At 42.4% G+C, this 27,081-nt stretch overlaps 1 protein-coding gene across 4 annotated transcripts in view; it reads right to left on the reverse strand.

The window, feature by feature from the left end:
• The window catches only part of QTGAL (queuosine-tRNA galactosyltransferase), a 186,705-nt gene that overhangs the window by 11,195 nt on the left and 148,429 nt on the right, over positions 1-27,081 (reverse strand). For all 4 annotated transcript variants that reach the window (XR_015948061.1, XR_015948062.1, XM_035104653.3 and 1 more), the window contains 3 exons: positions 14,586-14,721; positions 7,542-7,610; positions 5,888-5,962 (listed from right to left, as the gene is read on the reverse strand). Coding sequence is in view for 2 of the 4 variants with exons in the window: in XM_035104653.3 (XP_034960544.1) it covers positions 5,888-5,962; positions 7,542-7,610; positions 14,586-14,721 (280 nt within the window). In the remaining 2 variants the exon portion in view is untranslated. The remainder of the gene's footprint in view (positions 1-5,887; positions 5,963-7,541; positions 7,611-14,585; positions 14,722-27,081) is intronic.

Here is a 27,081-nt window from a genome sequence, read left to right on the forward strand (position 1 = left end):
ATTGGCAAGAAAAGCAGATGACATCATTCGCAACTTCAGCGTTTCTCTTGAGCCTTTAATTTCAGAGTGCTTGTAATTTATGTTTCCAGTTGGATTAGCCTTAAATAATACTCCATCATTAAGATTAGTAACAACAAAGGAGCTACTGCTTCTGAGTATGAATAAAGAGTAATGTAACACTTTTGAAAAGCAGGATGCTAACATGAAGATTTGCCTTAATTCGATAGTCCCAAAGTGCATGCAAGTTCCACAGACTTAAGGAGAACATATCTGCATGGAGGCATATACAAAGCTGGATTCTAGTTGCTACTTGGAGATCCTACAGCAATATCTGTAGGATTAAAGCGTGTTCCCGTATTAAACCATGGCATGAGACAGTGAGCCTTCTCTCTCAACACAATCCTTACAGAGCTACATACAATATCTTCAACCTAAAAACCTTTTGAATCACAGAATTCACGACATTGTGCCACCTCAAAAAACTGCCCTATTATTATTAAGCTTCAGCTGCATGGACAAAGAACTGGAAAAGTTGGGTGATTCTCTCTGAATTTGACCAAACACAAAAGGAGTGCAGAGTCATACTGGATTAAGGGCAATAGCAAAAAAGATAAAATTCTGCTTTTATAAGTGGATAGACTTTAAAGACACGCACAATGAAACACGGAGAGCAACATTCTCTGCTTGATCCAGCTGACACCCTTTGCCTTCACGTGCTGAATACATATTTTTACTGAATACCCAGTAGGGTGCGCACTGGGTAATTCTTCCAACCAAGGAAGACTTTAAAGAGAATGCCAAAACAAGCTAGCCAGGAGCTGCTTTCAGGATGGAAGGTGCGCCGCACAGCTGGCAATTGTAGAAGTTCCACCCATAGGTTTAAACTGTTTCCAAAGCAAACAGCCCAGGCCTTACAGCCATCCAAAGCTAAAGAGAGCCTGTTTCTCACATCTTAACACGTAATCTCTGACAGACCATTCATTCCTGGGAGTGGAAAAACCCTATTTCTCTCAGCCCAAAATGCAGATACTTGCTTCTGGATAATTTCGCCAGAACAGCCAGGTTCCTTCAAAGACAGAAACTTAATGAGCTTCCCCATTGCTAAGTATATTATTCACACAAAGACCTTACAACCTAGTGAGGCTTTCCAGTTTGGTGACACAAAGCCAGATAGCCTTGTGAAGTGAAACTCTGAAGATGACCAAGTCTGTTGACCTTTTTAAGCCTTGGTCAATCCAGGTCTATAAGAAATGAGAATTCAAGGATTCCCTATATGTGGTAGCATATAATTCCATGGCAATGACTCTTGATATTGGGGTTCCTGCGGCAACTTACTCACTGAGCTAGGCACAAACCAAAGCTGAGGCAGAATTGGGGGGGGGAGCTGTATCTTTATTAACAAACTCAACGAGGGATGAAGCTTGATGGTTTCACTATTAAAGGCACAATACTTATTTTCAGTCAGAAACGCTGTTTCGGGTTTACACAATAACTTTACTTACAATTCCCCACACAGAACTGCTTCTATTAAATCTATTTCTTCCTAGTACAGTATGGCTATCCACTTTTACTCTGCCTGTAAAACACCTCTAGCAATTTTCTAGGTACTTCCCCCCCCCAATGTGAGGAAACTGAACTGCTTTATCCTGCCTCAAAAACCCCTAGTCTGCCAGTTAAGCTGTCAAATTCTGCTTTTACCATCCACAGCCTCTCCTGATTGGCCATTTCTCCTCCCTGTCATGTTTGGCTAAGAGTCAATCACAAGCCCCCTTAAGTCTGAATACTGCACACTCCACATACCTGGGTGAATGCCCTAAAAACAGCTCTGCAATGTATAGGGGTGCAATTGGCCCTGGCGTTCAGGGGCCCAGTTATAGACTCATGCTAAACCATTAATGAAACCTAACAATTCCATTATTCTCAGCCAGTGCTGCGTTAACTATTTATAGATCAACACACTCCTGTGACCTTTTTGTAGTTCACACCCTTGTTACTACATGACAGTAATCTGGCATAGCTTCCACTTCTGAACTGGCATGATAAATGGAGTGAGTGAGTGTCTAGTCATTCTGTGCTTTTAAGCTTCTACTGTAATTTCTAAGGCCCAAAGCGGGATTGGGGGGGGGAGATGCTGAATAAAAACTGGCTGGAGGGGGGTGGGAATCTCAGCTATTTTCATACTGCAAAGTATGTGACAAAACAAAATCTAGCCTATAATATTTAAAAGGAAACTATGCAGAAAGGAAGGGTGGTGGCGGGAACAAAAACAGTATGAACTGGCACTTGGAAATTAAGATTTATAGATACTAAAAATTACCGTATTTTTCTGTGTATAAGACTAGGTTTTTTTAAAACCCAAAAATTAGGTTTAAAATTGGGGATCGTCTTATACATAGGTAGTGCTGAGGGGTGTTTTCTTAATTTGGAGTCCCCCAAATTAGGGGGCATCTTATACATGGGGGCATCTTATACATGGAAAAATACAGTATGTCCCCCTGCTTTCCCCTCCCCCCCCAATTAGCAAGGGAGATTACGATGGAAGCAATGGCAGAGCATATGGTCTGCACATACACAGCCTTAGGTATAAATCCCTGCCATCTCCTATTCAAAAGATGTAGCAGGACTCAGAAAGACTTCCGCCTTTGCCCTTGAGGAGCCATTGCATATCCCAGCATGTGGTGAGCAGGATCAGCTGGGTTCATGACAATCAGCAGGGTTGCATGGATCTCATCCCTAGGCTTGGGGCTGCATAGCTAATGGATCGAGGTGCAGAGTATTCCATGAGATCTAACCTGCAATGGAAGTTTTGGAAGGAAATGCACCTGGTACGGACACCTCTGCATATCTGGGCCAGGGCCCTGGAACACTGGAAGTGCTAGAGATGTTCAGGATGCACAAGGCCGGCTATCCAGGCCCTCTTCCCCAGGCACCTCCTAAGGAGTTATCACTGATTTCTATGTAATTAAACAGTATAGTTTTTACTGTGGCTGGAAGAAAAACTTGATGAATCCAGAAATGGGCTGGCCATGCTGTATATGCTTTTTAACCTACTGGTAGTAAAATATAAGTGTGGCAGTGGCATGTGAGTGCATAACCCAGATGGTGACAACAACAACAACAACACATCAACAATCGCCTTCCACGTTTGGTGGGTTGCAGTTAAAAATACAGGCAATAGATGTGACCAAATCCAGGACTGATTTGGGCCACGTGAGTGTCTGGGTATACCAAAACCATACAAGCTTAAGGCACCCAATTAAAGATCAGACCAGTGCTTTCCAAACTTTTCATGTTTGTTACATACTTTTTAGACATGCATCATTTCACGACACAGTAATTCAATTTTACTAGCAAACTGGAGGTTAAACTAACCCCTTTCCAGCCCCGGGAGGAGCGTGGGGAGCTTTCACGCAAGGCACCTATACACTGCAGCCAACACACTTAATGTGTCACGACACACAATTTGGAAAACTCTAGGTCAGATCATTCAGCGACCAAGGATACTACAAGGTTAAGCTGTATGATACATGGCTCAGTGGGCCATAAGCAGGGATCAAACCAAAGGAGGGTAGAGAAAGCAAACACCACACTGAATCTGGAGAATGTTTTAAACCTGAAATTAACAACTCACACCACCACATCTGCCAAAAATATTTTACAAACCTAAGTCCTCTTTACCTTCATCTATCATATACGAGCTATGCTGCTTCTCATCAAATGAACACTTATGTGCAATTCCTCTCTTGCCTCTACCTTCTGACTTTATTTTACTACCAGAGAACTCGCATCTCTTCCATCTGCAGCAGTTTTAGTACTCATTCCCTTTCATTAGTACGTCTCAACTTTTTCAGCATGTTTCTTGAACTGTGGTCTCCAAAATGGAACATTGCAAAGCAACCATATTGTTTCTTGCCTAATGCAGCAAAGTCCTGGTTTGCAATACTATTTCCTAGATAAGATGTTGATGTTTAAATGCAGCTTATAATAGTTGCAGCTTTTGTGCTGCAACATCATCGCAGGGCTGACTCTGGCTTCCTACTACTCATTAAATAAGGCTGCCTGCCTGTGCCATTTCCCCCTCTTTTGCCCCTCTCCCTCCAAACACTCCCTGCTGTCCTTTGTCTGCAGGGCTTACTGTGTGCTGCATCTCCCCCTTCATCTCTTTCAGGAGTGTCAGCAGAGGCTGGGGAGGAGGAAGGGCTCATGCATTTGGGGGAAATTAAATACACAGCAGTGGGGTAGGTTTGTTTTTCATCTCCTCTTTCATATGTGGCCTGTGCAGAAACGAAAGTTCAAGGGGCCCAGAAATACATATCGGTCTGAATCCTCGGATTTATCCTTAGCCTGCATTATATCACCATAGAGCAACAAAAGTTCAACTTCTCTCAGCAAGTTTTAACCAGTTTAGAAACTATTTCCTCTGCCATCAGGCCTGCAAAGAGGGGACTCATCCAACCCTTAGAAACCACAAGTTACTTCTTCTTGCTGGAAAAGAGAGGCGGAGTGAGGTTTTCAGCTCAAACTGGATGCGAAGCAAAACATTGCAAAGTGAGAATAGAGAGGAAACAGAAGAAAGGCATTTCCAGTTGGCAAGTCATTTAGCTGCTGTGAAGCGTTTTTTTAAAGGGGAGTTAAAAAATTCCCGACATGAAATGCAAAGGGTAACTCTCAGTGCAACTGAAGTTTTAAGCAGTAATCAAAAAAGCGCCTTCATGTTGTGCTTTCTATGAATTGATCTATGCTCATCTCCAAGGCATTCTACCAATATCCAATAACCATCTGTGTCTTAGTATACTATTACCACGTTTCACAGGTGATATAAACTTGTTGGAGCATTTTGGTTTAACTCTGCTACCTGTCTGCTGACGTTGCTGAGTTAGTTCTGCTTGACAACATAAGATGGAAAATAAGCTGATCCAGTTTAGCTGAAATATTCAGGGTAGGGGGAAGGACTATGAGTAGCAGGATAATTTGCACAACGTAACTATCACATCCCCATCACTAAGGAGAGATGCAACTTTAATGAAAATCTTGGTAGTGGTTTCCCTCTCACAGCGCAGGGCAAGAATTAAACCACAGGGGCCATGCAATCATTCCTCCCCTGCTAATTTCTCAAGAAAACAAAACAGATTTTAGAGCAACACAGGTAAAATTGTAGTGGCTAATTACAAAGCTTCCCTCATCCACCTTAGTGTCACTAAGAGCTATTGAAACGTGATGGCTCTATTCATGAAGTTAGTAGCGCCAGAAAAGTGAGCCCTAAAATGCATCCTCTTTAAAAGAGGTATGTTTTTATTTCATTAATGCATGCATTTTTATTCTCCTCTTCATTAAAAAAAAAGAGGACTTCCAGAGCAGCTTACAAAGATCAGAAATACCGTAAGACAGTTCCTGGGCTTATGATAGAAAAGACACAAAAGGAAAAAGGGGGTTGGGGGGAGGAAGGACGCATTATTTATAAAGAATTGTTTTGTTTTGTTTTTTTAAAAAAATGCAACTGCAGCTGCAGCTCTCAATAACAAATGGGTTTGCTTGGGTGAGTGGTTTTGATATGGTGCTTTTCTAGGTAATTTAAAACTTTAGCATTCCTCTTTCTGTGTGTTTCTGACATGACTGAGCACCACTTGAAGGCAGCAAAGAACGCACTGGTTTACCAGGTGGGCTTCAGTCAACAATTAATATGAAGTCAGTAGTGGTGCAGCCCTGGCCCAAATCCTCAAATTTTACACTTCCTTTTATCTGTCAATTCGAGGACAAAAAAATGCCCCAAGTTGGGACAAACGAAACCAAACTAGGAATAAATGCGTGCTTTATTGCAACTGAAAACACAACTTTTAATTTGGTGTGGATTCCACACGCTTGCCTTAGATAATGAAATTATACTCACCAACTTCACACAAATAATGAAAGGTGGGGTAGCATCTCTGAAATGCAGGATGGGGATTCTGGGCTTGGGATTTTCCTACAGAGAGAGAAGCACATTTCTTGTTAACTTATATCCCATAGCTGCATTGCAGCCCACTAAACTGAATGGCATAATTCCTGGCCTAGTTCGGGTTCTGTGGTCGCAAGCTGCCCTGTGTGCTGCTGTGTTGTGAGTGGTGCCTTCTGCTTGTGCCTCTTCCCCCTCCGAGTTTTGCTCTCCCTAGCTTATCCTCACCGGAGCTAAGTGGAAATACTCCTACCTCCAGCACTGCCATTTTGAGAGGAAGCAGCATTTAGGGGTCCACCCCCCGACACATAAAAAGATATAAATTATACCCCCATAGATATCCCACTTTCCTCAAAATATTGTTTTAGCCTCTGCATATGAAGTCCTGGTCCCTCGTTAAGCAGGCAGCAAATTCCCATTGATGCCAGAATGAGCAGAATCCAGCCCCAGAAGCAACATCCTTCCTTTTGCTGGCCTAATTTATTGACATAACAGAAGCTAATTCACAACCTACCTTCTCCCCCCCCCAAAAAACCCCCCCTCTTCTACTGTATTAATTTTACAGCCTCCCTTTCAGGGTAACTGTCTGGCAAAGAAGAGGAAAAGCAGCAGGAACTGGATTTCCTAGTGGGAAATGTTCTGTTTAGAAATTTAGTTTTGCTCCTCATTCTTCGCCGTTCTGTATTTCTAAGGCAATCTTTTCATTCTGAATAGTTCATTCTCTTCTGACTATTCACTCTCACCCAAGATGACAGCCATTCATAAGGAGAGTGAAGGCTGCCAGCTAGTGTTCAGGAACGGGACAGAGAGCCCTTCATTCTACTATGGGCCACTGATTTGGTAACAAACCAAAACCTCCATTTCTTTGTAAGGTTGTTTAGAAAGCTGCGCAAAGCCAGCCAATAATCTCAAATCAATGTTCATATTACAAGATGAAATATCAGCTCACATGGATGTCTCCTTGCTTGCCAAATGCGGTGCGGGATCTGTTCCCAACCAATCCTGCAGCCCTTCTCAGAATCTAGCTCAAGTCTAGGACCTCATGGGCTTAGAAGCCAAATGTCTCTTTCAAAAAAAGCAAACCAGCATCACCACCACCGCTATCTCCCGCCTCCAGGTTTCACGACTGGCAAGACCAGCTTGAAAAACATATAAGTGGTTTCTGCTCGAGTTTAGAAACAGGAGCCATGTGTTTCTTTCTAGTAGCTGAGCTGAGATGTTTTTTTCCTTTTCACATCTATCACAAAGCACCCTACAATTTCCTTTTCTACTTTAACAGCTGAGAGGCTGACATGTAAATCCAAATTCTACAGTGGTTCCCAATTCTGCAGCCCAAATAAAGCAGGCAACAGATAATTTTAGCAATATATCCCAGTTTGTATATTTAAATACAACAGTAGTTACATTTTCTGATTTTGTATATTTTGATCCAATAGCAATTACATCTTCTGACTGCAACATTTATGCTTCTCCATGTGGGATTTGCAACTTCTCTCACAACAACTATATTAAGAGTTAAAGAGCTCCTGATGATGTATTTTTAGACATTGTTCCTCCATACTGATTAGACACAAATTCAGAACATGCATGTATCAGGACAGCCACCAACCTTCGACTCTTCATAAGTATAGAATCCTTTTGAGATTTTATTTGTATCCACATCGCAAAATGCAGCCACCTAAAGGAGATCAGAAAGAAAACAATTAGGGAAACAGTTGATCAAGTGCTATTTAGCAGCAATGGAGATATTGAACATTTCATTTAATTGTTGCACACATCTGTGTGTGCATGTCTGTGTGTAGTAGTGCATGTGCACTACTAGGTTGTTTTAATAGTAGTACAAAACAACCGTTCCATAATAAGTGAGCATGAATCACAATGAGTGGCTATGTGCTTGTATACAAGAGTCTTGCAACAATTAACATATTTACTTGGATAATGTAAGCAAGTCTCGAGGAAGGGGTGTCTGTATGCGTTTAAAATCAAAATTAATGAACCAAGCTATTTCCTCCATGCCAGGTCCTAGTGAAAGACAACATATAAAACACAGTACAAGTTAAGACTACAGTAATGGCCAGTGATGACAGGAACAGCTCGATCTCTTTATTTCCTGGTCTTTAAGTTATCTTAACTATTGCCCAAATGTCAGAGACCATACACACAGCACCCCTACCAAGTTGCTAAAAATGGTCAAGATAACAAAATTTCTCCTTCCACACACTATTCCCATGGGCATCTATGCCCAGGCTAAAGTGGCCACTTTGGCAGTTTAAAATCCATCTGCTTGCAGGATGGAAGATTGATGAGCTCTCAACCCAGAGCCAAGCGTATTGGTCCTGTAGAAAATGCATTCTGGAAAAAAAAAGCAAAACCAAGGAGAGAGAAGCCACATATATTGCAGGAGGGAATAAACTTTTAACTTAAAGTTGGTTCTATAAAAATCTTATCAATTTTTTGAAAGCATTTTTATATTTGCCTTTCTGGGGTGTTGTTTTTTAAGCATACACAACTTACAACGACACATTTTGTGTAAAGTGCTTAAAATGGTGTGATAGCTCCAAGATGGAACATTATGTGTTTGCAGAATCACACAGGGATCTACAAAAAACATTGACTAATGCAGTATTTATACATCAGGCTAAATGAGCAGTGCAAAAAAGGGTGTTAACAGCCATCTCCGAAGTCTCGCTTTGCCATCTAGGCATGTATGTGTAGTATTTATTCACTCAATTTTTTACCTTATTTATTGCTGTACATCTGACCGAGAAGACGACTTATAATGAAAACCAGAAAATAATAAATATAGAATGCAAATACTGGTGTGTTTGGTTAAGGTTTGTAGTACCTGAATAAATAATAAGAAGCTCCCTTTTGATGCAGGTGAAAGAGAAGCCTCCAATTTCTATACAGTTTTGCTTGGATTAACGGTGCACTTTTTTTTTTAAAGGGCCAGCACTTGTGAAACAGGTCACTGTTATTCCCATTTTTACATAGGAAGAACTGAGGCTGAGAGATCAACTTGGCCACAGTCCAGGCCTCCCAGATCCAGTTTACAAAACTGAAGTTATAGCACTAATATTTGGCATAACTTTGTTTTTTTTAAAAAACAAAAACCAACATAGCACTTGATGAATATTTCTGTCAGTAAAAAGAAGTGAACGCAACCTGCAATACACAATCAGATGTATGAAAGTCTAAATATGAGGCCTCTGTATGCATAATTTTCATTCTTTGGTAGCACAGAAACTGTTTAAAGTAGTGCACAAACAGTCTTCGAATAGGTACTTCCTGCACTAACCTATATCCCACATGGGTGGTCTAGTCTTAAGATGCTTATTTTTGTGCCATCACTATTTACTTTTTAATTAGAAGGGTGGGGGAAGAGTCATGGAGCGAGAATTTATGCCTAATTGTTTATGGAATAAACAGAACTCTGGGTAAGGGCTTACACAAACTGCTAACTTGAAAATACTAGGATTGATCTATACACTTTATTTATTTCCCTCCCATCAGTAGGCCCCTATGTCTTTTATGAAGCCTGCATGAAGTATTGCATAGCATATACCAAGAAGGCAAATGTTCTAACAATCAGAAAACACAATATTCCAGGGAAAGGGTCATAATTCCACAGCTCCTACATTGCCTATAGGATCTCATGTTGAGTGAAAAACAGTGTCTGGGATACTGAGCAGACACTGCTCTTGGCAGACACTAATGAGCTTGACTGCCTCCGGTCCAACTGCAAAACCATCTCTTGAAATAGCCATGCTTTTGCAGGGAGCAGAAGTGGAAACCAGGATTCTAAATCAGAGACAGGGAACCTTTGGTACTTCAGATGTTATTGGATTACAGTTCCCATCATCCTTGACTATTGGGCATGTTGACATGGGCTGATGGGAACTGGAGTCCAGCAGCATTTTAAGGGGACCAAGTTAGCAAACACACAGGTTGCTACAGAAGAAACTATGGCCATGTTTTCTTATTGCCCAGTCCAACTTCCTTCCATAATCTCCCCACCCCTTTTGTTTGATGTGGAAGGATTCAGGAATCAGGTGTGTGTGTGTGTGGCTGCATCACAAGATTTTATGTTCTACATCTGATTGGGAATATACTTGCCAACCTTCTTCAACCATGTTCAGGCTTACACCACCAGGGTGTGCGCGCGCATGGAAACCCTTCCTCCAAAGTCTCCAGGTGTGTTAGCTGCTCTTGAGATAGCCACATGATTAAGTGTAAAACTCTGGAGATAGTTTTTCAGCCAGTTCAACTGAATGTGCACAGCTCTTCAGACCTCCAACTTAACTGCATGAAGATCTCTAGAGTAGCTGGTTGCCTGTGTTGGGGCCGGAGCTTGCATAGATACCTTTGTGCATTTGGGCAAATGCCCGGGAAGTGTGTACAACATTTCCAGTCCTTCTGATATGCATTAGTTTATCCATAAACTCACAGAATAAACTTTAAACAAGTCTGAAAAAAATCCAATTGCATAGTATCTCCAGTACAGAAAACTTTATGGACTTGCACGTTCCCATATGTGTAGCCTATGTTGCTTATGTTGTGCTTTTCTCATTAAATCTCCTTGCGTTGAATCAATAAGGGGAATAAGCTCATAAAAGTAACCCAAACATTCATGATGCTGAGGCTGGACTGACAAGCAAAAAGCAGACAAAACAGACCCTTTAAACATCCAGTAAAAATCTGGGTTTCTATCTACAGCTGCAACCTTGAGGTGAATCGGATGTGCGTTTTTTAAAACAAAAAGGGTCTGTTCAACTTCACTCTTGCAGAAATGTTATAACTTTGCCCTGTCAATCCCTTGAATCTGAGAAAGGTACAGCTAGGAAGCTGGGCTTCCTTAAAACTGCTCAGACATGAAGCCCATAAAACTGAACGTTAAAGCAACACTCCATGGCTTTCTGTAGGTTGGTCCATGAAAATGGTCCCCAGTTCACAGGGTGTGGGAGACAAAGGTGCCCTGACTGCCAAGGGTACACGCCTCTGTCTTTTGTAGTGTTTGATGCACTAATTGGGTGGGAAGCAGGTTGATTCCTCCTGTTGTTCAGCAGGGTCTTCAAACTAGAGTTTCTTCTCCTATCCAGGCTACCCTCACACATGAAAAGGCACCTACACAGTCACCAGTGCACAACGAGATGGGTGTTTACATCACTGAGCAGCTGTAAAAGTTCAGGATTGTTGAGTTCATGATGCATTCCAAAAAAACCATCCTACTATTTATACCGTACTGAGCTATCAAAATCTTCATGGTCAGCTGCCCAGCGTATGAATGTCAGCATGGGGCAGCTGCCAAATAAATGCATAGTGCTTGACAAAGGAGCAAGCGAAACAAAAACAACCCCTTGCACCTTGTCATTTGCAAACCTTGATGCCAACAGAAAGAGGGAAAAGGCAATGATAAGGGATTACGGATAGGAAGAGCCAAGGACAGCCAAACCCAAACCAGGAGTTCTGTGTCTACTGGACTCTGGTCAGAGGAAAGACCCAATGTATTTGATCCAATAAGAACTTCTGTGCTTCAGTTGGCAGCACGTAAGTTCTAACATGCACTGGACTCTTCTGAAAGCTCAGTACGCTGCAGATCTCTACCACTGAGCACAGAAAGCTAATCTCACACATATGTGAGTGGTAGCACTGACCACAAATCTAGTGAAACGCTCTCCTGTTTAGACAGCTACATGTTAGGGAAGGAGGTGTGTGTCATAAGCAGTTTCCCTTAAAAAGCTGCAATAAAGACAACCATCAAAATAAAACAACAACCAGAAATCTAAGGGTTAATGCTGCCAGCTGTTTTCCATAGCAAAATAAAGTAGAAGAAAGAAAAGAGACTAATTACAACCTTGATACAAGCAAAATAATATCCTGGCCTTAAGTGTTGCCAAAGCAAATGTTATGCAAAGGTCAGCTTGGAAGAATGTCAGCATCTCAGTTAATCAGAGCCACACCAGCACTAGGAAGGGCTTCTCCATTTTGTAATAAGAGGAAAAGCTGACTCGCCTGATGGCGAAACACCACAGACAGCTGCATCATTCTGTTCTTGCACCACGGCTTCTCTCAGTGGGTGGCAACCTTGAGTTTCTAGCATGCGGTTCTATAAATGGCACAGGGGCTAAGAAGCCAATCGCAAGCCAAGTTTTGGAAGTTGTAACTTGCTTACACCAGTGAGAATTTCACCCGATAAGCGAGAGGGCTAAACAAGCAACAGGCTGGAAAAAGAGGTCCCAAAGGCTGGCTTGCTGTGTCCAGAGGTCTTGCCTTGTGTAAGACTGAATCCCCATCTCCACCCACAGTCTCTGAAACAATTGCATCAGCTAGAATCCAAGATAAATGAAAGCAAACAAGGGGATTTTGTAGAAAGCATTGCACAACGATGGAGGAAAATGATGAAATTTCCATAGCAACATCAAACCATTTTGCAAACTGCACTCAAGTGACTATGGTGACTCAACATTCTGGAGTGCACAGACTTCAGTCAGCTTTAAAAAAAGTAGTAATCATTTGCATGTGTCCAGAACTTAAGCTTCTCATGCTGGCAATAATCCATTCAACGCTAAGTTTACAGTGAAGGAAGGTGGCCTTGCAAATAAAGTACTGAACTGGGTTCATGTGCAGCTTCCACAGAACACAAGGGAGAAGCTGGGTCCAATTTCATATTCCCTCACTGCAATTTTCCTGGATTCCAGGTGATGATTGCTTTTGAGAGATTCCAAAACTGAGTTTCAGCTGGCATCCAGAAAAGTACAGAAGTATGCTTTCTTTGTCACTAAGAGGTAGGAAGTGGATATTCAAAAGCACAATATTCTACAGTCTGGTTCCTTTTCTGGATAAGGGATGCTGTGAGTCGCATCTAGCTTGCACAAAGCAGGACAGAAATGCATGCATTTTTATTTCCTACCTCTTCCTTCCAGACACTGCCTTGGGAGGCACACTCCTATGGATTCTATCCCTTACTATATACAGTGGTACCTCTGGTTACGAACGCTTCTGGTTACACACGCTTTGGGGCTATGAGCTTTGCTAACCCAGAAGTAGTTGCTCCTGGTTGTGAACTTTGCCCCAGGATGCGAGTGGAAGTTGCACACCAGAGGCACGCACACAGCAGGAGGTATCATTAGCGAAAGCGTGCATCAGGATAAGAAGGGTTTCGGCTTAAGAACAGACCTCCGGAACAAATTAAGTTCATAACAAGAGGTACCACTGTATGCTTTTATTCACATGGTTAATTATGATGAAATCCTAGTAAGGGCTATATGGTTTGATTTAAGTATTTCTTACAATCAGACTTTTCTACAGATGACCAATGACTGTAAGCCTGCAGGCAGGACTTCTGTCTTTTAAAATGTTCTGTATAGTGTTGAACATCTTTAGGCACTACCCAATTTAATAAAAATAATAATGTAATCCATGAAATTACAGACTCAATGCACTGGTTGTTGCCTGCTTTCAGGGGCTGGTTTCCAATGCATTTTAACTCCAGTTAATGACAATACATTATTCTCTGTTAACTAAATCTGTCTTGACGAAATGTGCAGTGCTGCACTTTGTGGGCTGTATGTGTCCTTTCTGTTGCCTGGATGGGTGGTCTCAGAATTGCTGATTAAACAGGTTATCATGTCTTCTTTCTCATGCTTTCTCTCTGCATTTGTTTGGGAGTGCATTAATGGTTCAAGGCTAGTTACAGGGGGGGAAGTCATTTGATTCTAGGGGGTTGCTTCCAGACAACCTGTTTATTGAGCATTTGTCCTGATTTGCTTGCAGGGAGATTAAACAAAGTTGGCTATTTATTGAGCATTATTCTGCTTTGTTCCCAGAAAGGCATCAAAGCAAGCAGTGCTATTTTTCTAGACATGTGTGCTCTTTCACACAAACATTTGCACATGTATAGACACAGCTCACAGTGTTCACATGTGAGCAAGCCTACAACTGCAATCATTATGAGGAACTACTTAGGGAGCTGGGTATGTTTAGCCTGGAGAAGAGAAGGTTAAGGGGTGATATGATAGCCATGTTCAAATATATGAAAGGATGTCATATGGAGGAGGGAGAAAGGTTGTTTTCTGCTGCTCCAGAGAAGCGGACACGGAGCAATGGATTCAAACTTCAAGAAAGAAGATTCCACCTAAACATTAGGAAGAACTTCCTGACAGTAAGAGCTGTTCGGCAGTGGAATTTGCTGCCAAGGAGTGTGGTGGAGTCTCCTTCTTTGGAGGTCTTTAAGCAGAGGCTTGACAGGCATATGTCAAGAATGCTTTGATGGTGTTTCCTGCTTGGCAGGGGGTTGGACTGGATGGCCCTTGTGGTCTCTTCCAACTCTATGATTCTATGATTCTATGGTACATGTTTGAAACAGTAACAAGTCACACATATAGAAGACAACTTGACACAGCATGGCCAGCGTCGCCCCAAAGTATCTTCCATGGGGCATTTAGAATGACATCTCTTGTCTCAGCTATGCCATTTTAAAACCAATTTTAGCATTTAAAAAAAACCCACCAGCAGTGTAAATATGGCTATGTATTTCTTCATACCAAGATAATAAGTGGAAGGATGAAACTTAAGTAAATGAATATTAAAATATATGGCAGCAAGAATGATCATTTCTTAAGTGGCATTCGTGCATTTTTCCTTGTAAACTCACTTTTTTCTGATTAGCTGGAGTCAAACTCCTAAAGAGCTTCCTTCCCTGTTTGCCAGCATTCCAAATGGTGAAGAAAGTCCACCGACTGAGGATTCTTTCTTCCAGAAACAAGACACGGTGTGTCCAGATGGTTCCCCTGAGAAATAGAGGGAAAGAGTGAGAGACCAAGACTCGTCTTCAGTGAGACACAGTACAACATTCCAAAGACACTCGGACAGAAAACGGACTAGCAGCATTGCCAGAGGAGCCAAAAGCAGTCACCAGGGAAACATTCTCCTTGAATAAATAGTAAACTCAATGTCTATGGGAGATGAAGACTCTCAACATGTAGGTTTTAGGACATGATCAGCCCATGCTGCTCAGATCATAGGAACATGAAGCTGCGAAATAGGTTACAATTAAGACCGTTAAAGCTGCCAAAAGTTGAACAAAAGGAGCAGGAGGATGCCCAAGGCATTCTTTGCTGTTGTCTTATCCAACTTGGATGGATGGCCACCAGGCATTGTATGCAAGATGCCCTGAGCTGTCTGGGAGTGTGAAATATCTGACATAGATCACACCAAGGAATTGATACGCTGCACTGGTTCTTTTAAGAGCCATTGCTCAGTTGCAAAACATCTGTTCTGCATGCAAAAGGCCCCAGACTCAATACCTGGTCTTTGCGGAGAAGGCTGGGAGAGACCCCTGCCAGAGAGCTGTTGCCAGTCAGCAGAGGCAATAGGGAGCAAGAGGTTTGACTTGGTATAAGGCAGCTTTCTATAATCCTAAGGAATGTACTGTACTGAAAATGTTTTGGTGTTTCTTTTTTTAAGAAAAGGAAGCTACAGTGGTACCTCGGTTTATGAACACAATTGGTTCCGGAAGACTGTTCATAAACTGAAGCGTTCATAAACTGAAGCGAACTTTCCCATTGAAAGTAATGGAAAGTGAATTAATCCGTTTCAGATGGGTCCGCAGTGTTCGTAAACCGAAAATTCATAAACCGAGGTGTTCATAAACCAAGGTTCCACTGTAAATGTAACACAACTGAAATTAAGAGTAGTTAAGAGGGGGAAACACCCTGTTGACCCGAACCAAAATATAATCATAAAATTCTGGAAACCCTAAGCACAAATGTCAAATGAACAAAAACTTACATTTTTCAGCAATGGGTTGTTGTTTCTAAATTGGCACTATTGTCAAATATTATTAAACTGACACAATATCTGTGTGTGAGATGCTGGTGGAATAGAACTGAACAGGATTTCATTCCATCAGAGAGACCATGGGGAAGAAAAAACGCCCACAATTCATTCAGCATCCCCCAACTTGAGGTGTTTTGTAATTGCTCTTTAAGTGCTCAAATGCGGCAGAACTAATTGGACCATGTATTTAAAAACATGCTCCTTCCCAGGGCTAGTTTTGCACAAGTTAATACTCTGCGTGTTTTCTGGAACTTAATGGATGTCTGTTTTATAAGGTGATCCTTAAGAAATCTAAAGGCATTTCAGAGAGGAAAACAAAAAAACAGGGGGGGGGGGCTCTAGTACTTGGTCTTCTGCTCATATGCCTGAAAAGTTGGTTTGTTTTCCCCATAAACTGCAGTGTGCAATAGTGCACATATACAACCCCCCACCCCATCTCTGAACACACTCAACAGTCAAATTCTCAGAAAAATCTCTTTTTTTTATTTAGGAAATGTTTAAGAACTGCTAATCACAAAGGGTCTTGGAGCTAAACTTCCTTTCACCCCCTGAATAGCACCTCCCTTCTGTCCTCAGTTGTTGCTCCCTATATTATGTTATCAAATGGAAGTCATAGTTCTTAGTCTATTAAATATGTGTTCAAGAAGTGAAAGGATAACACAGTCATAATGGAATAAATATGACAGAGGAACAAACACAAATAGACAGACAGTTTTGTGATGGTGATGGTTTGGTGTGTATGTATGTACTCTCTCTCTCTCTCTGTGTGTGTGTGTGTGCGCGCGCGTGCGTAAGAGGGAGAGTGTGAATGATGGGTTGAGGCTGTGGTGCAGTGAGAGGGGCCTTCTATGTTCTACCACATTTTGGGATATGAAGTGCAACTCTTTATCACCCTGCAACAATACACTAACCAACCAACTAACTAACTAACTAACTAACTAACTAACTAACTAACTAACTAACTAACTAATCTTGTTAGTGGAAGCTTGCACAAAGACTTCCACTAGCACAGGGGTGGCCAACTCCCAAGATCTACTTACAGAATTAAAAACTGGCAGTGATCTACTCCCATTTTTTGGGGGGGGGGGGTTTTCAGGTCAAAGTTGTTGACATTTATTTAGGGAGGAGGAAAGCCCCATTTTGGGGGGTTCTTGGGGAGAGAAAGGAACAGCCACTCACTTGCTGACTAAACTCAGTCTTCCGTTCTGCAGATTGTGCGACCATGGAGGGCGGGGGGAGGGGGAGGGACTGGATTCAATTTAACCAACGCTAAGGAAAGGGAACCGGCGATCGACCGCGATCTACCAAAACCTCCTGGGGATCTACCAGTAGATCGCGATCAACCTGTTGGACGTCCCTGCACTAGCACAATAGGGCTTTCCCTCTTCTTCTTCCTCCTCCTCCCCCTCCTCCCACACTCTCATCATGTGCCCCCAAATTGATTTGGGGGCAGAACCCCTGGAACAGTGGAGGACAGTGTGGGAGAGGGCAGATCATTCCAGCAGGCAAGCAGAAATGCTTCTGCTGCCAGAGCGATCTCCTTAGCACTATGCTGAATTTCTTCCTATATATGTGTATATTCATGGATGCATATTCCTTCTGAACCTACACATTTTAGATCTTTTAAAGATTATCGAAATCAAGCAGTCTCTCCTTCTCCCTACCCTCTCTTTCACACCCAAAATGAGCACACTGACAGCATAGCATCCAGAGAAGAAATTGTAGTGAAAGCCCAACTAATAACACTGTAAACCTGACAGTATGGCTAAAATGTGGGCTTTATAGCAAGCTGGCAGATGTCTTTTTGTCCAAGTGTCTTTTTATGTCTGCACTTTCAAAATAAAATTCCAATTTGGCACATATAAACATCAGATAACATAAGCAAATAATGGACCTATTTGAAATGTTGAATCCACATGCTTTGCAACCATAACAAGGAAACATCTGCAAATGCAGAGAATAGGTTAGGATTATCAATTTTAAGCACCCTCCACAGACCCAGGGCAGACAGCTCTCCCTCTCCCCTCCGCCCATCCCTTCCCTACAATTTGGTCAAATCAGTTCTGTTTGCAAGAATTTATGCTCGTTTTGATTAGGCTCATTTCTCACTGTCTTCCATCATGCTTTGAGTGTTTTCTTAAGTAATCATTCCCACCATAAAAGTAATATTTCAGAATGTTATTACCTAGTATGGCATAAAGAAAAATGACCATAGCACAGAACACTAGTTTACACTGACGATTCTTTCCCTATATTCCAACTAAGTTGCCAAATCATGTTTAAAAATAATCCTGTCATTGTTAGGTAGAATAAATTTATTTCCAATGGTGGGGAGGAGACAATTTTGGCATACTCCCCCTTTCTCCTGCAGCAGCCATGCACTACCACCCACACAATTCTGGAAAGCACTCCAATCCTCCGGGGCAGATTGAGGAGGAGGGAAAGGTGTAAGCCATGGGTGGGCTTGGTGTAAGGCCTGGGGGACGGATCCCTCCCAATCGCCTTCTAAATCCGGCCTGTGGACAGTCCGGGAATCAGCATGTTTTTACATGAGTTAAATGTGTCCTTTTATTTAAAATGCATCTCTGGGTTATTTGTGGGGCCTGCCTGGTGTTTTTACATGAGCAGAATGTGTGCTTTTATTTAAAATGCTTCTCTGGGTTATCTGTGGGGCATAGGAATTCGTTCATCCCCCCCCCAAAAAAAGTCCGTCCCCCCACAAGTTATGAGGGATAGAGGAAAAAAGTTTGCTGATCCCTGGTGTAAGCAGTTCTACAGGGAAGGAAGAATCTGTCAAAAGAGCTTCCTCCTCTGTTCAAAGAAGCCTCTGCTGAAACAAAGAGCTTTCCATGAGTGGATGGACACAACGGGATACAAACTATTGTGCTTAAATACAGCAGCCCTATGAAGGGCTATACAGTCGTACGTACCTTGGTTTTCGAACAGCTTAGTTCTTGAACATTTTGGCTCCCAAACACCACAAACCCGGAAGTGACTGTCCTGATTTGCAAACTATTTTTGGAAGTTGAACGTCTGGCGGGGCTTCCGTGGCTTCCGATTGGCTGCAGGAGCTTCCTGCAAGCCAATCAGAAGCCACGCTTTGGAAATCGAACAGACTTCTGGAACAGATTCCATTCAACTTCCAAGGTATGATGGTATAAATTAGTAAACCCTAAGCAAACATTTAACTGAAAGGGCTCTTTGTTGTAATTCAGTATCTCTTTGGGCCACGTGGGAAATTGTGGAATTAACCTTGCATGCTCTTTTAGGCTGAAATGCTATGCACGCCTTTCCAACCTAGCAGTTCGAAAGCACGTCAAAATGCAAGTAGATAAATAGGAACCGCTACAGCGGGAAGGTAAACGGCGTTTCCATGTGCTGCTCTGGTTTGCCAGAAGCGGCTTTGTCATGCTGGCCACATGACCTGGAAGCTATACGCCGGCTCCCTCGGCCAATAATGCGAGATGAGCGCGCAACCCCAGAGTCGGTCACGACTGGACCTAATGGTCAGGGGTCCCTTTACCTTTCCAGGAGTAAGCTGCATTGAACAGTGGAAGCCACAGGTGGTTCCGGTTTCCGCCTGCAGGAATGGCGGACCTGTTTTCCATCTCTCTGACCTTTGTAAGGAATTTGGCGGTTGCTAGGGGAGTAAATGGCAACCCCCTACCCTCTCCGGGGGTTACGGAGAGGGGCCGCTGGCCCGCGATGCCCCCAGACCCACTCCGACTGTTTTTGGAGTGGGGGGAGCTTGGGCTGAGCACTTACAAGGGCCAGGACTCCCGGACGCTAATCTGCATGGCGGGGATTTCCATGGTTAAAGAAGATAATTAGGCTTAAATCTATGGACATACTTCAGAAGGAGGGAAAGAAGCGCTGTTTACTGCTGAGAAATTTATGCTGCCGAGTGAGAGGAGTCAAAGATTGTACTGCATCTGGAAGAAGGATTGATGGGGACGGAGCGATAAGGGGAGTGAGTTTTTATTTTATTTTTTTTCTTCATATTGTTGCCTCGTACCTTCCCGGACGCGATGTCCTGGCTTGTTTGGAGTGAAAGAGAAGCAAAAGACTGTGTGAGTTGAACCTTATAACTGTTGTTACTGAGCATATTTTTTTAAAGATGTGGAGTTGCCGATGAGAAAAGCCCCCCCCTAGTCGGACGGAAGGAGTTCTGAATGCGTTCGGAGGATTTATGAGCTGTGACGCACTTTAAATTGGAGCAGCGACCTGAAGCTAAGTTCAGCTATAGGGCAAGGAGATCCATTAATTTACCAAGAGTCTATGGTTTGATGTTTGGGTCTCCTGCCTGGAAAAGCTGTAAATTCTATAATGATCGTAAATTTTCATGGCCATGAGAGGAAAGCGAAAGTGATTTGAGCTTTTTAAGATGGCGCTACTTCGAATTGCTTCAACGCAACAGGAGCTCCATTAAGAAGATTTATGGGGAGGCTGGACTGATTAACTCACACAGGAGAAAGAACATCTGTGAGACTTTGTTTGATATTTATATCAGCAGCTGGGAAACAATCGTGAAAGTGGAAAACATCTTTGTGACTGTAAGGGGAAGATCTGGATTATTATGAACTTGAAGGACGATTTGAACTTTAGAAAAAAGACGGCAGTGGACAGTTGCGAGGAATTCCCAATTTCTTGAAGCATGGGAACCCAAATAAAAAATTCTTTAGATGATTTGGCATAACATTCGGTCTGATTGATATATATATGTGTATAATTTGAAATATTGAATGTGATATAATTGGTTTTAATTGGAAAATTAATAAAAATATTTTTTTTAAAAAAAAAAGAACAGTGGAAGCCACAAATGAGTAGGCTTTACATAGAATTGCATTAGGCATCTTGTTAGTTAATCCAGAGGTGGGGGACGGGACGGGACGGGACACAACACTCTAAGTCTGTTCTCACAATTACCAACCATCATTTATTAATTTAGTTTGTGTTCACAAAATCATTTCAATAGACGGATTATTTACTGCAGTATGATTACAGGTAGGTAGCCGTGTTGGTCTGCCGTAGTCAAAACATAATAAAAAACTTCCTTCCAGTAGCACCTTAGAGACAGATCAACTAAGTTTGTTATTGATATGAGCTTTTGTGTGCATGCATACTTCTTCAGATACGAAAGCTCATACCAATAACAAACTTAGTTGGTCTCTAAGGTGCTACTGGAAGGAAGTTTTTTTAATTTTGCAGTAGGATTGTGAGCTATCTTGGAACTTCAAGGAACCAAGAGGCAGGGTAAATCCCCCCCCAAAAAATGTTTTTTAAAAAATGAATAGAAAGCATACAGAAAAGGGCAACCAAATGGTTAAGAAAAGGCAAAAGCAAATCTAGGGCCAACGATTTTCTAAATGTGGTCTACTGGAGGCGACAGGGGACAGGTGTTGCCTTCATGCCTTCCTTGTAAGCTTCACAGAGGCACCTGGCTGCCATACTTAGAAACAGAAAGCTAGATCAGATAGACTTTGGTCTGATATAACAGGACTCTTAAATCTGTATATTCTAACGATGAATTCTTGCTGAAAAAAATAATTTAAAAAATGCTCCACTGGAAGCACTGCACACCCCAAAGAGGAATATGCTTCTGTCACTACAAGATCAACAGAGCTAGCTAGATACAAAAATGACTGTGTCTAAGCTAGCACACTTAATGCTGTCAAGATACTTTGATTCTGAACAGAAATTTCCCCACTGTTTCAAATTTGGGCCTCCCATAACAAAAGATTGTGACTTGTGCCAAACTGTTAAATGTGGGAAAAGGGGAGCTGGGATGAGACCAACTAATCAAATTCTTCAACTTTTCACCTAAAGTAAGATTTGTAGCAGCCTGGTCTCCAGGGACAAAAGATTGATTATTGCACTGTTGGCTAGCCAAGCCCTTTAAAAAACGACTTCTCTAGAGCTGAAAAGACAAACCCATGTGTGGTTTGCTGAAACAGGAATCCTACTTTCACATTTGACAGTCAAGGCCTCTCCTTCGGATCTTAATTTGGCAGGATAGAATGTCCAAGTCATTAATCACTGCTAAACCTTTATTAAATCTGCAGAAGACCTGTGCAAAATAGCGTAACACTTGGTTATGAATTATCTGAATTTCCAAAATCATTCAGTAACTATCAACATTGTTAATATACAAACCACTGAAATGCAATTTTGGGCAAAGAGGATTTATGCAAGGCAGACTGAAAAAGGCCTCATTCAACATTGAACGACTCTCAGGTTGATTTTATCCTGTGAGCTTTCATGCGCAAAATGGCAACTGGGCAGAGGATGGAAGTGCATGATATGTGACGAGTGATCACTCATTCCTGCGCACCACATCACTGCCAGGTTGCCACACAATCAATAAACATACACACACACACACAAAATCACCTCATGCATTGCATCAAATGCAGGCCCGAGCCTGACTGAGTAAAAAGTAACCACAAACAAGTGAAGTAATGGATCATCCCATAACACATGTTTTTACAAGTCTCCAAGGTACAATACCTCAAAAACAGATCTGTAGCTTGCCTCATGATCCTGCTGCTTCTGTCATCAGAACAACCATTGAATGGAGGTGGATTCACACTGATTGATTGATTGATTGACTGTGTTACATATCCTACCATTCCCTCCAAAGGACCCTAAGGCAGCAGACAACGATCAAACACTACAACCCCCATAGTTTTTGAAACATTCTAAAAAACAGCTTAAAACACTCTTAAACAGTGATCTCAGGTTTGCCAGGAACAGCGTCTTTGGGCCATCAAATGGGTAATAAGGAATGCTGCAAAATCAATAATGAAGGAGACAGATGCACCTCACTAAGGAAGAGCTCCACAAACGGGGAACCACCACTGAATATGTCACCACCAAACAGGCAGCCCCGAGTGTTGGCACCACCACCACCAAGGCCTCACCTGCTGATTATATGAGCTATGATGAACACACAGTTCTGTTTGCTACCATCACTGCCATGTGCCAGGAACGTGGAATGCACTCATGCCTCTATTTAGTCAGATTTGAACCAGGACTTCTGTTCTAAGCAACACCACGCCTGCTTCATTGCCCACAGCAAAGGAGCTTTTAAATCAGACTCCCCAAGGCCAGAGGTGGTGCTTAGGAGTGATTGTGTAGATGGCCCTTTCCATCTCACTGTTCCACAGCGAAACTAGGGCTTCGACAGGATCACAACACAGCAGTACGTAGTTGTTGTTCTATCCAGTGGTGAGATCTACAAGATTAAATAAAGCAGTCCCAGCAATATCCCAAGGCAGATGTGGTAGATAAAGTTTTGTAGAGGTGCTAGTGGTGGGGACATTTCTCTCCTTTCAAAATAATGTCTGAGAGCATTTGCTCTTTGCCACTTGTGTATAGGAAGAACAAGGATGTGAAGATCCAACAGATGTTGGCCTGTATGCAGGGGCATAGCCAGGATGAAAATCAGGGGGGCAAGGGGCGTGGCCAAGGAACGGGGGAGGGGCCACAGCGGGGCAAGGAAAGCTTCCTTTTCCCTTGCCAGCTTTCCCTCCTCCCCCTCCGCGATCGGCAGGGGTGAGGGGGAGCCAGGATCAGCCCGATTTTGGGCTGCTCCGATCCTCTCCTCCCCCTCCGCGATCGGCAGGGGCGAGGGAGAGCCAGGATCAGCCCGAAATCGGGCTGCTCCGACTCCCTCCTCCCCCTCCGCGATCGGCAGGGGTGAGGGGGAGCCAGGATCAGCCCAAAATTGGGCTGCTCCGATCCCCTCCTCCCCCTCTGCAATCGCCGGGGCAGGTGGAGCAAAAGCCCCAGAGCCGCGCAAAGCGGTTGCCTGGCTTTCCCTCCGCCCGCTCCACAGCCAGCCAGGGAGAAGGGAGACGGCACCGGGCGGGCAGCGGGGCATGCTGGTCAGCAGCCCTGCTTCTAGGGGGGGCAATTGCCCCCTCCTGCCCCCCTGCCTACGCCCATGCCTGTATGTCCATGAAATACCCAATGAACTTTTAAAACATGGTGTGAATTCACTCAGAGAAATAATTCGTGATGGGCTAGATGCATGGAGAGGAACTAGCAAGAGGGACATTGAAACTTAAACATGTTAGAATCATAAGCTACACCTATTCAAAAAGCATAATGTTCTGAATTACCTGGCCTGTAATCTTGCACCCGATTATAAGTAATTTTGATTTTATTTAAACATATACAACTGGATACAGTAATACAACTGGACTGCAGTGTGAGGTATCTGGATACAAAGCAACATTTACAGTGGTACAGTGGGTTAATAGCTTAATTCGTTCTGGAGGTCCGTTCTTAACCTGAAACTGTTCTTAACCTGAGGTACCACTTTAGCTAATGGGGCCTCCTGCTGCCGTGGCACAATTTCTGTTCTCATCCTGAAGCAAAGTTCTTAACCCGAGGTGCTATTTCTGGGTTAGAGTCTGTAACCTGAAGCGTCTGTAACCCGAGGTACCACTGTATTGCTTTGATGTAAATGCTGAAAGTACTCAATGTGAAGTCATTTCAAGGATCCTTCCTTCCATGCAAGGCAGAGCCCAGGTGTTAATTCTTTACGTTCACAGAAACTACTTTTTGCTATGAAGTATTTAAAACTTCTGGAAATGCTTTAATGGAAATAAGTTTGTTTTAAGGAAAACATTCTCCTAAACTGCAAAACACTGAATACATGTGTAGTTTTTACGAGTCATGATTTCACATTCCCTCTAATTATGACATGAGAATCGTAAAGGCAGGAATAATAAGTAGAGCATGAAGGTGTTTTGATTTCTGATGGGAATTATTAATTGGATCTCAGGAGTTGAGTGAAGGTTTGTTTCTTCGTGTCTGCAAGTGCAGCACGCCCCTTTTATGGCAGTTTAGCACTTCATCACCACGACGGGTGTCACAACTTGGAAACTCTTCATAAATAAATGAAGCCAATTGGAACAGCCAGTCCACATGAAATTTCAACAGTGTCTAGAGACCAAGGGTTGTAATGTTTACTGCCCCTCTAGCTAACAATGGAATTTTGGACTTGGTGCAAAAGGTCTCTTAAATAATAACCACAAAGTTACAAGATCTTCTGATTTGGAGCTTAGCTGCTGCTGGCATTTGTCGACAGATGTCTGTTAATCAGTTTTTATAGGATAAACGATTCCCAGAAGGGGGAAAAAATTTAATGCACAAGGTTACAAAAGTTGCACGACATTCCAAGATTAGACAGTAGTGGAAACTCTAGAACCTTCTTCTAGGTCCTTAAAAGGAGCCAGATCTGCCTTTTAAAAATACACAAACACATCACTCCCAAAATCAAAGCAGTCATAAAAAAAAACCTAATAATTTTCTGCACTAAGAAATCTAAAGCTACGAGAATTTAAAGCCTATCTGAAGGATGAAAACATTTACTTTTGCCAAAAAAGTGACAAACTAAAATCAAGGGCTATATAGGATTAGCTCTTGTTGTGGTAACAAAGTGCAACAACTGCTAGCTCCTCTCCCTGTGACTGGAGAGAACTGTGAGTAGATTTACAGGTAGGACTGCCACTCAGCACATCAGTGGGACAAAAGGACTAGCTTGTGAGCAAAACTTAATAATGTGTATACAGTACCAATGGATACGGAAGATGTAGTTGAAAGACAGGTCTCAAATGCCTAATGGTCACCATAGCCCTCTGTAGCCTCAGACATCAGCTTTCAGTTTGGAGAATTGGTATAGGAAACAAAAAATTACAACATGCTGGGTGTTTTTTTTAACCAAACAGTCCTCCCTGATCCTCTTGTTGAAAGCATACTTGCTGTAGTACTTTGTGCCTACTGAAATCTGTTTGTTCCTGTTTCAAGAGCTCTTCCATAGTAAGTATGAAATCAGGGAGGAAAGTTATGTGCCCAAATAAACTTGGATGTCTTCCGTCAGCTTCAGAAAGATTGTGAGAACAATCTATAGAAAATACAAATAGACAGCAAACCTATAGCTCAGTTAGTTGGTAGAGCATGAGACTCTTAATCTCAGAGTTGTGGGTTTGAGGTCCACATTGGGGAAAAGATACCTGCACTGCAGGGGGTTGGAGTAGATGACCCTCTGGGTCCCTTCCAATTCTAGGATTCTATATATGCCACTTTTTTGAGCCAGTTCCAAAGCCAATTCAACACATGAGCTCCCAACCAAAAAACACGGGGTTCTATGAAGGGGTTCCCTGTTCTATGAAGGTTTCTGGGAAGATGTGATACCCTTCAAAATATGTTTTTGCACACACCCCAAACTACAACTCCCACAATTCTTTGGGGAAAGCTACAGCATATAATCCAGTTTCAGACTGGTTCAAATCTTTAATGCAGATATCCCCTAATACAGGCACCCCCAAACTGCGGCCCTCCAGATGTTTTGGCCTACAACTCCCATGATCCCTAGCTAACAGGACCAGTGGTCGGGAAAGATGGGAATTGTAGTCCAAAACATCTGGAGGGCCGAAGTTTGGGGATGCCTGCCCTAATATAACAGCTGTAAATCATTCAGCAGTAGACACCTGGTTGCTTTTTCACCTGTGAAATATTACGAATGATAATTTTATTTATTTATTTATAAAACTTCCTTCCTCAGAACGACCCCAAGAATATGTGCATCAAATGTAAGATCAAAGAACAGTACAGAACTAAAAACATACATAAACTGAAAACTAGCTGCAGACAATAAAGACCATGATCCAAGACAGAGTTAAATGTTCTAAAGACACTGGGATCAATAGACATAAAGCACTGTGGCCAAAATTTGTGAGCAGTGAGGTAGAAAGCCAGCAATCCTGATTATCAGTAAGTGAAAAGAAATAAGACTCTTTTTTTATCATCAGTGCTTCTGAACTAGAAAACGAGGCATAAAAAGCATGTCTACGTGTTCACACACAAGAGACAACACAGAATGCTGAGCAAAACTTTAAAGAACGACTGGAAGCGAAGCAGTAATCCAGCTAGTTAAAAATAATCCTGAATGGTTGCCTCGTTGTATTACAATATCTGTCAGCCACCAAATCCAGACTCATACCGAGGTCGGATTCTACAGCAGCTATGAAAAGCAAGGACTAGGGCTGATGGGTCCATTTGTGATCTATTAAATATAGAATGGTTTGATATGTAGGAATTGTGCTGATGCAGTGCCAGTTATATTTTCATTAAAGTTATAGAGCTAAGATACTCTGTACTTCTCAGCCAGCACATTCTCCGCACACATGTTCACCACATTTTCCAGCCCATTGATTGAATAAAAAATAGGTCCAATGACTATGATTCAACAAAACTTGGTAAAACTATTTAAAATATTGGCCTGGTACAAAAACAGATCGCAG

The sequence above is a fragment of the Zootoca vivipara genome, chromosome 2 (assembly GCF_965207765.1).
Source record: "Zootoca vivipara chromosome 2, rZooViv2.hap1.1, whole genome shotgun sequence".
In the NCBI taxonomy this organism is placed as follows: domain Eukaryota; kingdom Metazoa; phylum Chordata; class Lepidosauria; order Squamata; family Lacertidae; genus Zootoca; species Zootoca vivipara.